General features: G+C 42.5%; 1 protein-coding gene across 3 annotated transcripts in view; it reads right to left on the minus strand.

The window, feature by feature from the left end:
- Nucleotides 1-15,652, minus strand: part of TMEM241 (transmembrane protein 241) — a 49,185-nt gene that overhangs the window by 196 nt on the left and 33,337 nt on the right. For 2 of the 3 annotated variants that reach the window (XM_026035452.1, XM_026035450.1), the window contains exon 14: nucleotides 3,904-3,968. In XM_026035452.1, coding sequence (XP_025891237.1) covers nucleotides 3,904-3,968 — 65 coding nt within the window. Of the gene's footprint in view, nucleotides 1-3,903; nucleotides 3,969-7,383; nucleotides 7,438-15,652 lie in introns of those variants that run through there. The other variant, XM_026035457.1, reaches the window with a different exon arrangement.

A 15,652-nucleotide genomic window follows, 5' to 3' on the forward strand; every position in this document is an offset into this window, starting at 1 on the left:
TTCATGAAATACCAAATGTCACAACATGAAAGATATTCATTTGGCTAAGCACATCTCGTCCTAGTGACACTACTCCACGTGATTTCTTTTCATTCATTTTGCTAAGAAATGACTGAAATTAAAAATACCTTATCTTACAGACCAGAATTTTATCCCTCCTATACTACTGCTGGGCTGGTGGTATGTTGAAAGCATATAGGCAGAGCTCTACATACAGAAAAATTGTATCTTGATGTGAAAAGAGCTACACATTAGCACACGGGCAAGAAAAGGTCAGCAAGACAGCAGAGTTTGAACTGATCATATTAATGATTCCCCTTTGCAACTTCTGCTTGTATTCGAGCCTGAAAACCTGCTACCTGGCAAATCCAGGGGGAGATGTAAGCCTAGGTTTGGGGGACTTGGGAAATCAAGAAATAATTTTATTTGGGGGAAGCCCTTTGGCCCAGCCATACCTATGGAAATTCCTTTATCTGGTTCTTTTCTTGTGAGGAACTCAGCAGAACAGAACTGCCCAAGCCCCAAAAGCACAAGAGCTTCCTCACAGCACTAATACTTTCTTTTTTTTCCCCCAAGACTTAGGCTAGAAGTTGGGCTCCTAATAAGAAAGAATGGCTTTACAAACAGAAGACAATACACTGAAATAAGCTAATTGTGCAATAGCTAATAATCCCCAAATTGCCTCTGCTATCATAGTCAAGAAGAACATGGCAGGACAAAGACTCTTCTCCTCTTTTATAACAGTTTAAAGTTAGTGTACTGGCCTTTCATCTTAGCCTCACGGCTTAGCTTATGAAACTGCAAAGCTCCTTAATGAACTGTATAAACAAAACAAACTTTTGTAAGTTCATAGTTAAAAGGGCATTTTTTTCTTTAAAAAAAAAAAACCTAACATGTAAAGCCAACAGATGTCTGGAGTTTAATACCATTACGTTCATTTACTTAGCTTCAGCAGATTGGTTTTAAAAATCATGTAACTCCCTGGTTCCTGAAAGGAACTACCGTTATATAACAAAAATACTGAATTTTCTAATAACACAGCAAACAGACCTGGGAAGTAGGTGCTAGGGGGACAGGAACATCCCCTTGTGGGGAGGGTCTATCTTTGGGTGGGCAATTGCCGAGACAGAGCAAGCGGCCGCGCAGGATATGGACTTTTCGAGCAGATCTGAAACACAGGAGTCTGTCTGCGTCTCATCACCAACCATCCTGAAGCACTTTTCTCTGGGGTTAACCTTCTGCCTTGCCTAGATTTCACCTCCAGTTATAAACATTCTCTCTGCATTAATTCCTTATCCTCGGGGAAAAATCAGAATGAATATGGGGAGGACTACAATCAACAGATTCTTAGAAATGACTCCAAATCTTTTTTTCAGTTTTTATTTTTTATGGAAGTGGAGTCTTCTATAATTCTCTCTGCCACAGCATTCTCAAAAGTCAGACCAGCAATCGGTTCAGAAGATATTGAACTGCACAGCAATGTTCTGTAAAAGGACGTTTGCATCTACCTCATGATTTAGTATCTTTAATAGCTTATGTTCTACAGTAAACAGAAGAAGAATTCCCTTTTGCAACAGTTGAAATCCCAGGTGCTCACATGCCTGTTGCAATCCATGTTCACCAGGGCCAACAGAAGCAATCATTGTAACTTCCAAAATGGGGAAACCAAAAAACATGGCTAAAACCAGGCCCCTGATTTACTTCACTTCAGTGCAAATCCTCTGGCATCTGTTTATTATGGGGGCACAGCTAAACGTGCTTGCCCACCACACACAAATAACTCATGTATAACTTGCCACAATAACACAGGACCAACCCAAAACCTCAGTGGTTTGTGATCTCCAATCACCGAACACACTGTTTTCTGAGCTTCCCTAACAGCCCAGGCCCTGCTGATGCATGGAATTCAAAACACAAACACAAGACACTGTTATCTTCTTGAATTGTAACATGCAAAACATAAAAAATAAAACTAAGGGCCAAAGCAAGTTTCTTGTACAGACAGGAGGGTGTTTGTTACTTATCTCACTTGCACTGTGTGCAACTGTACAAGTCCATGTATTCACATTCACAGTTGCACACGGTTTTTTTCTTCTTCATGTACATGTTACCAAATATGTATATATTATAAACGTCTACCATAGCATGCATATGATAGGGCTGCACAGACACATATAAAACATGGTGAGACACAGCAAGTTAATGGCCTGGCCTGGGAATGTTGTGGGGGCATTAAGTTCAGCCTCCTATACACATAGAAACATGTTCCTAGAGCTACAGAAAAATACATATGATGTATTTGAGCATTTGAAGCCATATGTGCACAACATGCATATATGGATGCACACTCACACATAAATATATGGGGCTAGCATAAATTGAGACTCTGCTTTCAGTAACTTCTTTAACTTCCAAGCAGCAGCTGAAGAAAAGGCAAGAGGAGAAATCACTTGGGAAAAACAGAGCAGAAGACAAATGGCAGCATTTAAAATCCAATTCATTATGTTTCCAAAGACTCCTGATATATACTAAACACATAGTTTCTACTGTAATGGTTGTGTGGTGACAGAGGCAATAACTTTATATCTTTGCCTTTCCATTCTCAAGGCAATATACCTTTATATATACAAGAAAACATCAAGTACAGGAAGAAAATGTGTGCTTTTCACTTCTGAAATTCTCTGAGACAAGGAAGAAGAATCATATACAATACAAACTGGATTCACGTGTTACAGAATGGCAATTTTTGACCTACAAAGGACACACACATGCAGTTATTTACCATACAAAAGTGCAAATGGTGCCTCTAGTCACTGAAATCAAAATTTTCCTGATAAACACAATGAGTTTTGGAGACAATTTCCAGCACTATCCAAGTAAACTGAGAATATACAGCTACAGATTATAACCTGGAATTAAGTACCAGTAGCAGCTTTCAAAGACTGGGCCAGTGGTATTTATCAATGGGCTTTTATCAATGTTTGCCATAGCAATATAGTCTTCTTAACAGCACAGAAAAAAAAGCAAGTTTCAAATGGTTGAAAACTGGCACATGTGTCAACAGAACAGAGATTCAGAAATACCTCCTCAAGAGATCATCAGAAACAAATCCGGGGCTAGTGGCACATTAATGCAGGGTCCTGATACTATTTTAAAAATCACATCTGGAAAAAAAATATGCTAATTTCATTTTGTACAGAAATGAATCCTAGTAAGGGTGGTGGTCAGACTAGGAAGAAAAAGAGGAAGCTTAAAACTTTCCAAAAGCAAGCAGATTTTTATTTCCAATAACAGATCTTACCTTAGAAATACACACTTAACCCCAAAAACACTGCCTTGACCAAAGGAGTTGGAAACCCAAACGTTTGTATCACTTCCTAAAAATTTCAAGTTAGGTAATTCGTAATATTTTAGGCCACATGTTACAAAAGCTAAACAGACATTTGGAAACAGTCAAATACTATTTCATTTTCCTACTTGTATTAATGTATTCAGAGTGTACACTGTGTCATAGACTGTTCAGAAATATGAAAGCACTCTCTATGGGCTAGAACAAGCCTATTAAAAAACCAAGACTCCCATGTTTTACTTCCAGCTCCGCCACTGATTTACAGTCTGACTTTGAATGGGTCATTTATTTGCCTATTGCATCCATTTGTCTAGCCATAAAATGTGCTGAGTGAATTGTGGTGAAACTTAATGTCCAAAAATGTCCATGTTCTCCCACAAAGGCAGAAGAAATTCTGTTCCATTTGTATTACTATGCTGCATCCCTCATTGCACACCTGGTTCTCCTTACACATAAACTATTACCGATACAATAGAACTTGCCATTTAAAAGGTATTAAGCACTGTGTGGAAATTCATTTCTGTTATTAACATAAAGCTCACGTAAGCACTTACCAAGAAATTGTTAGTACGTTGGCCTTCATGACAAAGAAGAATGGTGATAAGCTAGCAGTGATAACCTGCAAATTGAAAAGGAAGTAAAAAGCTGTTATCACAAGTGAAAACTGAAATATTTTTGTTGCAATTAAAAAAAAAATTCTTATATGTGCAGTCACTTTTTTTATTATTATTATTTTAACCCTTATATTCAGTACTTAAAACAGCCAATCAATGGCAGGAATGCCAGTGAGACAAACAGCCTGCTGAGCATAAGCTCTCAGTCTTGCCAAACCTCCCTCCCCTACATAAATATAGAGAAATAAAGGCACTACGTTTTTTACTATGGGCAGAAACAGGAGAAAGACACAGGGAAGCAATAGCAGCAGTCAGACCTTGGCCTTGAAAAACTTAAGTGTTTCTGAGAATGAGAGCTTGATGTGTGTTTGTGGATGCTGTGGATGCAGCAGGAAAAAAAAGGGGGAAAAAAAAAAAAAAAAGGGTATGAGATAAAGAAAATTGCTGCAATTTTGGTATGCTTATGCCCCAAATCTCTCATTACAGCAAGGTGTTCTCAGAAAGGCTCAGAGAAGATGGTGGCAAATAGCTTCCTATCTTTATAGCACTGATCCAAGAAACAGCTGGGAACAAGAGCTAGCTTCCGACATACAATAGTTTGCAATATATCCCTGCTTCAACAGCTATGGAGCTTCCACATCGGCACTCAGCTTTGGACATTTTGTTGCCAGATGGATAATGTAAAATGGAGGGAGTTCAGAGAGCAGTGACGGAGCCATTAGACGGAGGGATTGCTTTTCAGCCAACAGTCAGGACAAGCAACGCCTGTGGGAAAGGAAGACATGGTAGTGATTTACAAACGCCTGGGAAACAGAAGCGCTGAGGAATGAAAGGAACTGCTTAGGATAATACCAAATTGCCCAAGTAAAAAGATGAAATGAAGAAACTAAACATCTAAATAATAATCAGGAAAGATTTCCTAACAGTTGTTTGTCTAGTGGTCTCCCAGGGGAGCCAGCAGAAATTTCATTACTTCATTAAAGACTTGTTAAAAAATCACTAGCGCGTGTGCAGGCGGGAAGCAAATGATGCTCCGAGTGCCCCCCGCGCACTGGCAGCGGCAGTGACGGTTCCCCTGGCCAAACCCACGCGCTCTGTGGTGGTGCCGTGCCGGAAGATGGGGGCTCGGAGGCTGCCAGGAGCAGCAGGCCAGAGAGGAGGGACCATCAGAGCCCCTCTGCAGTGAGATGGCAGCGAGACCCCACAGGAGCTGTGGGGCCTGGTGGGCACCACGGGGCCTCTCCAGCCTCCTGGGCCACGTTCTCCTTTGGGGATGACACACAGGGCTTTTGTCCTCCTTCCATCACCCACTTCATGCTCTGACCGTTTGCCCGCGACACGGGTGTCTCGCAGAGGGCACAGCACTAGGCCTCCTCCTCCCTCCTGGGTTGGTAAAAACAAGTCACAAAGCAAGGTGTGAATAAAGAGATACACCCCAGGGAGCCTGGTAGGACATGCCACCAACTGAGAGCTCCTCTTCTGAACTCAGGATGATACCGCAACCGGCCACACTGAGGTCGCACCTTGGGCTGTTTTGCTGGTAGCTGGAGGGAGCTGACACTCTCACACCTGCAGGGTCAATCTGTGAATACACTTTACCTAAATACAGCCAACTATCTTAAGCTAATACTCGTTCAGTATATAGAAACAAAGTATCTACTACCAAGCCTGTAAACAGGAATAAGTAAAGAGTGGCAACCATGATATCTACAGAGAAATTCTGTATGTTGAGTTGCTCTCCTGAAAGAAACTGTACTTGAGAAGTGGCACCAGCTGAAGTTGTACCAGACATTCCACTGTAACTGTGCTTATTAGAAACTGGAGAAGAGGCCAAGAACAGAGAAACAGCCATTTAAGAATTCTCTGAGAACAAGTCTTGTCAAAAATAACACACTGCTCTACTCTGGGCACTCCAAACCTGTGCAGAAACCCTGCTGCAGCCTGTAGTTTTTTGGACTATTATGGCTTGTATTTTTCAAAATTTATGTAACAGCATCTCAGTGCCTAAGAGAAACAAAACATGGGTGGAAGAGCACACGGAGTAAGTGTGTGCAAGAAGGAAAAGAAGAAAAAAGGAAAACACATTGCTGAAGTGGCCGCCTTCTCTTGTTTACACCAAAGAACAACATATTCAGAAATGAAAAACATTTTTGTCAGGGAAGAACATCATACAATTTGTTCTAGAGGAACAATCTAAAATCTATGGGCATAGCTATAGTTCAGAAGCTCATTTTTCTTTTACCACATTTCAGAACTTTCTGGAGGGTTTTAAGCACATGTATTTAGACAGACACCTACATAGCCATTTTGAATGTCCTTTAAAAAAAAATAAAATAATACTAAGTGCAGCAATCTCCCTTTCCTCACTTTAAAGGTCATGGTTGTCTTCCCAGGCACTCAGAAGGTACCCTAGGAAAGGAATAAGCTTACAAGACAAAGAAAACCAAGAAAAGGGCAAACTAAAGTTGATGACTGCAAGATCCATTACGCTGCTGAGTCATTAAAACTAAAAGATGGAAATAATTTTTAAATTATTTATAATGGCGTATTATAAACCAAGTTCTCCAAGGTTTTGACATATAGGCACTAACTCCACCAAATGGTTCAGATCAGATGGGTGAACTCCAACAACCTTAGAGACAAGAATTGCTCCATTCATTCTGACTCCTTAAGGGTTTAAAAAAAACCTGTGCCTACGCAGTACTGCAAAATCTACTTTTAAAGATGTTTATACTGCGAACATTTCTACAGAATTCTGACACAGCTTTCAGCAATTAGGAAAAAAATCCCAGTGCAACATCATTTAAGAAAATATCTCCATGTGAACTGAAACTGTTCTTAAGAAATCATTTCAAACACCTACTTGCACAAAAGGAAAAAACTTGCTTCCTAAAATAAAGCAGTCTAAATTTAATGTGCCACTCTATTGTACAGTGGAAACAGCAACCATTTAGAAGAAATACTTGATTAACACATATTTACCTGAGTTTCAAATATTTCTATAGTTCCAATCAGTGATTTACAGGTAAGCACATAAGTAAACAAAAATCCTGGTATTACAGACCGCGTTTGCTCATCACTGCCTCCATCAAAAGCAGTTCCAGCTCTTTACAAAGTGTTTATCAGCAAGCACTCAAGGGAAACAACTTTATCCTTGTGCCAGAAAGCTGGCACAAGGGCCAGGGCTCCGAATGAACAGTTTGCTGATCTCCAGCCCAGCAGGAGAAAGAAGTTTAGAGACCTGATGCTCTCAAGCACATCGCATACAGGGAATGCTGTAGGACTCTACCTGGAGTTCAGCTGATGGTCACGTCAAATGACTCATGCGCTTGAATATTTAGGAGGCACTGAGGATGCAGATGAAATCCCAGCTGGCACTATGGTCAGCAGGATGCACCAGATGCAAGGAGTGAGCTCTGCTGCCAACAGTGACTCAGGTTAAAGTCTTCAGTGCCTGTGCAAGTTTGTTGGAAGCTATGAAATAGGTAGACACAGAGATGATTCACATAAAACCAGTGACAATGGCATTGATACGTACAATCTTGCTGATGCTTTGCAGTATGATGGAATGATACCCTTTTTTATTCTAATAATCCTGGTCTCCTTCCAACAGAAACTCTATGGGTATCTTATGTTCCACTGATGAGCACTGATATATCTGAGCCTGCCCGTACTCCAGGAATTGTGCTCCTTTCCCAGCACAGCTTGGCCAGGATTCAGATTTTTACCCTTCCACCATAGCAATGGCTGCAATGGACTTGCAGAACCAGTAGCAACTGATGGCACAAGGTACATAGTGAAATTAGGATCCTATTGTAAGGTGCTGCTGATGCTGAACAAACCAAAGCAACACTGCTGGCCCATTTGTACTGGTGAGAGGCCTATGGCAATTTAGCCCTGTCTCAGTTACAGCGACAGATGTTTTTTGTCTCTTCCTGGAGGCTCCCACCCTCTCCCTTGCTCTTCCCCAGGCTTGCTGAGATGGTTCTGTGCAAAGTCACTGGCTAACAGTAAGAAAACACCGACCCTCCACACAAGTCCATATAGCAGAGCCTTGGCATCACTTTGTGCCGGCAGGATTAGGGCAGGCCAAGCGCTGCAGTGGCTTCCAAGATACCAATGCCAACTCCAAGTGTCTGTTCCTAACAGGAATGAAACCGGAGCCCTCCAGGGGCATCGCTGTCTTTCCGAAAGGAAACAGGACAGTCCAGCTGGGAGCACCTTCCCTGCACCAAGAGGAACGACTCAAGGCAGGAAGGTAAACCTGGCGAGAGACACCACCACGGGGTAACCTGGCTGCTTCCCTGGCGCCTTCTATTGCTGTAACTGCTAGAGCTGCAATCCGCTGCCGAGTCCTGCTGGTGCCAGGACTGACTCAGGCACCTGCTAATCCTGAAGGCAGACACTGACAGCAGTAGCTAGTCCCAACTGAGCTTGCCCACATCTCTGCCTAGGGACAGAAGTCAAGATCTCCAGACTTCTCAGTGTCTTGGAAAAGGAATCCCTGAGCACTAATCCGAACCAGCTAGTCACGTCCTCTCCAGGATGAGAATTAGTGCACCTGAATTCAGCAGGGAAAATTTACGTTTTAATCAAAGAAAAAAAAAAACTTTAAAGAGAATGAAGCAAATACAGGTGGTTCACCGAATTCTTTGCTGGAGGACCATGGAGGCAAAATCAAAGCTGGTCCTGCTTCCCAAACAGATCTTCTGGCCATATAGAAGAAAATCCTGGCAAAAGTATGGACTGGAAGGACAGGAGATAGCAATGGCATCCCTAGAGCTCCCAGTTCTTGGCTAAGCACCCACTCAACTCCTGGGAGACACAGGAGTGTTGGATCAGCCTTCTTTGATGCCTTGCTCGCTCCAGCTTAGAGTTCGGATGACCCACAGCCCCTGTGGTGTCAATTCACAGACAGTTCAAACCAGCAGAATAAACAAATACTCTTGACAAAAACACGTCATCTCCTCAATGTTCTGATTACCTAGGGAGAGGTTTTCAAACTACAAAATCTGGGTCTGGATTTTGAATATCTAATGTTCTCAAGTGACTCAGCATATTTCCAAAATGTAGGTGTTGATTTAATCTTCCGGAGTTTAAGGATATGGTGGATTCTAGTCCAGACAATTTTTTTTTGTTTTTTTTTTTCTAAATATTAGTTTTGATACGCTTTTCTATACCCTAGAAAAAGTATGTTTCTGCTGATTCACTCTTAGACTGCTAGTAAGCTAAATGCCATGGTTCGTGCTGTAAGTGCACACAGAATATTTTCTGGAAGTTTTCCTTAGTTTGTGTATACACAGCCAATCCATTTAACCCTCATTTCCCTAAACTGTTAAAACAAACTTCTGTCCTTAAAAAAAAAGGCATTTTTTTCCAAAGACTGTTTTGAAACATCTCTACAAGTTCACTCGCTGTTCAGAATAAATCTTCTTATTTATCATCAGGTCATCTTCTCAAAACATCAGGAAAAAGCGTCTAATATGTGCAGCCTTTGTTTTCATTCTACTGATGGAACTGAAGCAATGTCAGGCTTTTTATAGCCATAATATTTGTTTTGTCCTTCTTCTCCATAATATTTGTTTTGTCCTTCTTCTGCATGTTTTAACCAGCTGCTAAGATAATCATCAAAAATCGCCAGGGAAATGGATCAGTGTTGGTGCCACTGAAAACAGCTAAATCAAGATAATCCAGTACTACCACAAAGGCAAAAATTACAGCAGGCAGAGTCAGCAATAACATATTCACTTTAATTTCTTTAAAGAGCCACTGAAATAATTTCCCAAATGTCAGAGTTAATTCTCTTTTGTGTGTGCATATATACAGATATAGTGCACCTTTCAATGCCATCATGTATATTCATTAATTCACATGAATTTTCCGAACTGTTAGCATTATACCATTACTCATCATTTTTTTACATGTACTTTTCATTTCATCTGGATTATGAGCTACTTCTCTCTAGCTCTCCTCTGCTTTGCTAAAGCCAAATTCAAGGCGACCAAGCACTGCCAAATGGAAAACTTCTTTAAACCTAAGCAAGAATACCCTGATCCAGAGGGATCCAGGCTGACTCTGTCAACTTCAGGGTCTGCTGTCAGGAGCCCAGACAAAAGGAAAGACAAAATAGGGGTGGGGGCGAAAAAATCTTCATCCTTGAAACCAAAAAATAAGGCCCGTCCCCAAGGCGTCAGCGATGCCAGGAGCCTGCCCGCGAGGCGGAGCAGCCTGAAGGAGGGAAACAAGCAGGTCCAAGTGAAACGTGTCAGGAAACGTCCCCGATCGAGACACTCCCGACGAGGAAACGTCCCCTGGATGGGCCTGGGCCGCCCCGCTGCTCAGATGAGCACCTGGTGCTGCCGGCACCGTGGCAGGGGTGACGGGCACACAGCAGCCGCACCAGCTGTGATGAATTTTAGATGCTTTTCTGCGTATTTGCCTAAGTGCCTGCACAGATCCCAGCTTCCCTAGGGGTCACCCTCTGCAAAGGAGGTTTGGCCGCTATCTTTTGCCTCATCTTTGTATTTTAATCTAAATTTTAAGCATTATTAGAACCACAACGGTAAATTCAACCAATTCTTTAAGAGTACAATTAGCTTCATGTCCTGCAACCTGAAATCAGCCAGTATTAAGCAAACTGAGCAATCCAATGCCCAGTACTTAGTCCTAGTGTAAATAAATCTATTTATACAGTAATTATCTCCCAGTCCAGTCTAGAATGAGCTACATGAGGCATACAAAACAACAACAAAAGAAAAAGTATGAAAAAGAAAGGCAGGGGGCTAAGCGACAACCACAATCAAAATCAGCAGCCTGCCCTCTAAAACACCTTCAGAACAGCAGCAGTAAATATGCTCAGGTGCTCAAGTTTTTATTTCTTTAAACCACACTACGACACACTGCTCCGCTCACAGCGGAGTGTTTCTATATATTAGCTTTTCAACTGCCACAAGAAAGCATATTTCTTAAACCTCTCCACTACGATTTTAGTGGACAGAATACTCCACAATTCTATGCCCAAACAAACATACATAGTCCCAACAGTTTGGGGGTTTGCTAAACATTTACTTCCAGTCACATTTATGAAGATTTTTTGTCCTGTTTTTGTCCTGGGATCCGATGAGTTAACCCACACATCCAGACCCTGATCCTGCAAGCGCTCCCAGGGCAGAACTGAAGCAACAGATGATTATATCAACTCCCAGAGAGTCATTCAGAGCTCAATCCGATCAGATTAATGCATTGCCAAAGATATGATAAAATTTTTGCTGGTGTTAATCTTTTTAATGCATATTAAAGAACCTGAAACATCACGTGAATGCCAAAAGAACTACTGAATTGTTGGCTAACTTCATGGTTCTTTCATTCCTTATAGGACAAGGGCGGTGGAGCTCTTTTTGTTTAACTGTATGCCCCTCATTCACCCCCCGGTGCCAGCTGCGGGAGAAAGGAGCCATCTGCAGATACTGGGGCTGCTCATTGCCACGTCAGCCAGGCACCCGGCTGTGTGCCCAGCCCCATCCCACGGGGCAGAAGGGGCACAAAAAGCCCCTTCGCTCTTGTTTTTGAATCGTAATTTGGAAGTCCCTCTGCCCTCACCTCCTCCAAGTATGTGACACCAGCTTAACAGCCCTCAGCCACGCAAAGTCTTCAGCGGAAAGCTCACGGGCAGCCAATGCTCACGGGCTGCTCATGGGCAGCCCTTCTGATCCTTGGCAATTCCTTAGTTTCCTTGGTTCTGCACTTCCACCACTGAGAAAGATACAATAATTGTTCTGTATCACATAGCCACATTACAACAGTTAAGAACAGAGAAGCAAAGAAAGATATTTGGAATGTAATAAACAGCTTACATAAGACAGCTCTCCTCTTATTATAAATACAGTATAAATACATGCTCTCATTTACAATGATCAGACGGAGTTTTTTTCTTCAAAAAGGCCTACAACTATCTAGATGCAAAAATATATCAATACATGCCTACATGTATAAACAAACGGTATACATTCGTATGTACTATACAAATACCTAATAGGCATTACTGCTGAGTTTCAACCCGACTATTTAATCACATCATTTAAGTCTTCTTGCAAACAACTAAAGACATCTTGAGACCTTTAAAAGAGAAAATTATTTTGCCACTTGTGAAACGCTAGATTTGGTTGAAAATTACGGTAGCTATTTCTTTTTGGACATCAAGTAACCACTCCACCCTCCCTACCTGAACTCAAACACAAATATTAGATGTCCTGTCATAATAAAGAGAAAGCCAAAACAAGAAGCATGTGTTCTCTGCTACTGGAGATAATAGCCAAAACATACATTTCCCCTTCCTATGACTAATGAGATAGCTGGGGAAGGGCCACCAAGCTTCAGGCTACAAAACGTACTGTAGCTACATTGCCGGATTCAATTTTTTATTCAATTTATATGCTTCAGTTCATATTTAAATATTCCTCTTAAATGTGACCACTGTAAATGTAATCCAGACACAAACATTTCTCTGGCTACCCAGCTTCTGCACTGAAGAGGAAAAGGGAAAGCCTTATCCAACTCATGTAAGTTCTCCCTGAGGCACACTGTGCTGATAGGAAATCTCTATCAATCATGATTCAAACAGGTGCACATATATACTCCAGATTAGAAGCATATGTTGAGCTGAAACTTGGAAAAAATGAGGGGCAGAATTGACTCAGCAGCTGAAATCTTGTCAAATAAAGTAAAGATCACTTGAGGAGGAATAAGAGAAGGCTTCATTAGGACAACCAACTTTGACTCTGTCAGGAAGTGTTTTTTTCCCCCATTCCTGCTGTGACAAGACTGATGATTCATCTAGTCTTGACCAAAAGGTGAAGTAACTTTGTATTTCAAGGTTATATCAAACTTAGGTTCCCAAAGCTTCCCACCTCCCACAACTGCTTCACACATTGCTCTCTTGCAGTGTTCAGCAAGGAGCTCTTGGCACTACCATCTCTGTCATTTCAGCCGCTCAAGGAGTCGCTGTTCCTCAAACTCTGCCCCATTACTACCAAAGCTTTAAGTTTATACTGACATTTAGTCTCTCCTCTGAGCTCACAAGTTGGCAGGGCCAGGCAATTCACCCTGTTGCTCTTATTTTATGAACTATTAAATATTTGTACAGTGGAATAAGCATTCATTGAACAACAGCACCCACAGCAGTGAAGCATTTCACAGCCACTGTTTTGTTGGGATGGACAAGAGCGGTTTTTCACTCAAGCACTGGCTGGTGCCAGAGACATCAGGAGCATTTGAGGTCCTCCCATATTGCAGACAGTCTGCAATCCAGGTGCACATCAGAGAGAAGGAAAAATCTGCATCTTGGCCTTAACTGATAACAAAACTTACACCCCAAGGCATGCAGTTTAATAGCCTCCTTACTCCTATTCTGGAAGAATTTACATATAATGTCTGCTTTTGCTGAAATACTAGGAACACAGCCCCTGAAACCTTTTGTGCAGATAACAGTGCACATAACATATAAACCTCTACTTTCACTCAGGCACTTTTCCTAGTACTTCTTACATCTGACACCCTGATTTTCCTGGTCAGTAACACACTATACTACATTAAAGAACTATTTCTTCGGATTTTAAATGTACTCTTTTTCAGCGTGGGGGAGCGGCCAGCTCCCCTATTGCTCTGTTGATGTAAAACAGTGCCATAAAATTCATCTTCTCCTACGCTTGCCAAGAGCTGGCCCTTTGGCATTAGCAGCTAGTCTTCACCTCGTGTAACCCTTGTAAGATTATGAAATAGCGATTACTGTAGAGAGACAGAGGAGCCTGGTATGAAAACAGTATTTCTCATGCCGTGCGTGGGGGTTTAGAGGCCCGGCCAGTTTGGGGGGCAGTTCTGGCCTCCTGGGGAAGGCCCGAGCTCAGCGCCTGCCTGTGGCCGCCTGTCCCCCTCATGCCACCTACTGGTGGGGCTGGGCCAGCAGCCAGACATGGCGGGAAGCAGCCTGGGCCTGCTGGGACAACCACCTGGGAGCACCAGCACCTTTTGAAAGAGGCATGAGGTAAGGAAATGCCCATCGTGTCGCAGGGAGGCCATGAGGTGACAGATGACATCCAGGTTAAAAAATAAAAAGCTGGTTCCAACAAGCAGGGCATGAAGTTCTTGGCAGTTTCAGCCTGTGAAGAACAGGCAAATTGACTTGGTGACTATGTCAGTGCTGTGGTGGAAGACAATACTAAAGGGCAGGTTGCTCAGTGGCTGATGGTACTTCAGCACTTAACTATGCTATGAATGCTGTTTCCAAGTTCTGAGCACAGTCCAAATCTAACAGTTTCAATCATTTTCAGCTTGTTCTCTCCTGAAGTTCTCTCCTGAAAAACTTCTTCACTGTGACGGTGACAAAGCCCTGGCTAGATCTCTAGAGGTCCCTTCCAAACTCAACTGTGCTGTGATTCTGTGAAGTGCAAGAGAACAACAGCTCAAGGAACAACTTCTGGAAAGGCTTCACCAGTGAGGCAGCTAAGGCAAAAATCAGGGACAAAAGGCAGATATGTTACAATCCACGTGTTTTCATGCACCTCGAGAACTCAATGGCTTTTCAAAGGTCAGCCTGACACAAAATCCAGGGCCACGTGCTTAGGGATTGTCCTACACCAGGTAACAACAAAGCAGAAGACTGACAGCAGAAAATATCCCCTGACCAACCTGGGGAACCTATGCTAAAGCCAAACGGGACTTGCTCTCTGCTGTGTAGCTGGAAACCACCACGGGTTGCCTCCTGACTCCATGAGCTGCACATCCTCATCCCTCCTCACTAACAGCTATCAGGTGTGCAGTGCAGCCAACATTCCTCTCCACCCACTCCCCAACCTTAAGTCACATTAAACACACCAGAAACACCAGGAAATGCTGCGTGTGATCTCCTCCAAGGCACAGCATGGGACCTATGCTCCCACTGCTGACTTCTTCAACCCGGCCCAGAAATACCTGTTGCCACTACTAGCTCACTGTGGTGAAAGGCACAGGGCTGTCCCCTGCTACAGCCACAAATCCTCACACCCACACCGTGTAGGTGACCATCCTCACAGCTTCGTGCTCCCAAGTCACCTCTGCAACTGCCTTAAGTGACCGAGATGCGCTGTGGTCCTAGCGTCAGTACTGCTAGAACCAGGAAACACATCTAATTTAGCGGGAATATTTTAGTTGCAAAAAACCAACACAATTTGTTTCCTCCCCCACGTTACTACCTGTAAAAACACCTAAGGTCTTTATATTTCTAGTCAACCGAATCAGATGCAAAATCCTTTTCTATCATGTCTCAAACTCGATACCCTGTGGGGGATATTGCTGGCATCAAAAATAGCATAGGAAACTTGGGGATGTGTAACTAAGTATTTTTGAAACATCTGCTAGCAAAAATAGCAAGTTTCCATCAAGCTCTCTTGCATGACACTTAACAGTTTGGGTATTTTTGTGCATGTATGAAGTCCATTTCCTATTGTATTTCCCATCTCATGGCTCCTTTGGGAAAACCTACTCCATAAACAAACAATTCCCAGACCAGATAACTATGTCTCTCTGCTGATCCTTTTCCATACAACCCAACAATAACAGAACCACAGTCTCTGCCTTGCCACTTTCTGGTGTTTATGCTGCTTCAGTAATGATGCAATGGAAAGAAATCGACATGCTATTAGTATTAGTAATATTA

This window comes from Nothoprocta perdicaria, unplaced genomic scaffold, assembly GCF_003342845.1.
Source record: "Nothoprocta perdicaria isolate Ctin4 unplaced genomic scaffold, notPer1 scaffold_16, whole genome shotgun sequence".
In the NCBI taxonomy this organism is placed as follows: Eukaryota; Metazoa; Chordata; class Aves; order Tinamiformes; family Tinamidae; genus Nothoprocta; species Nothoprocta perdicaria.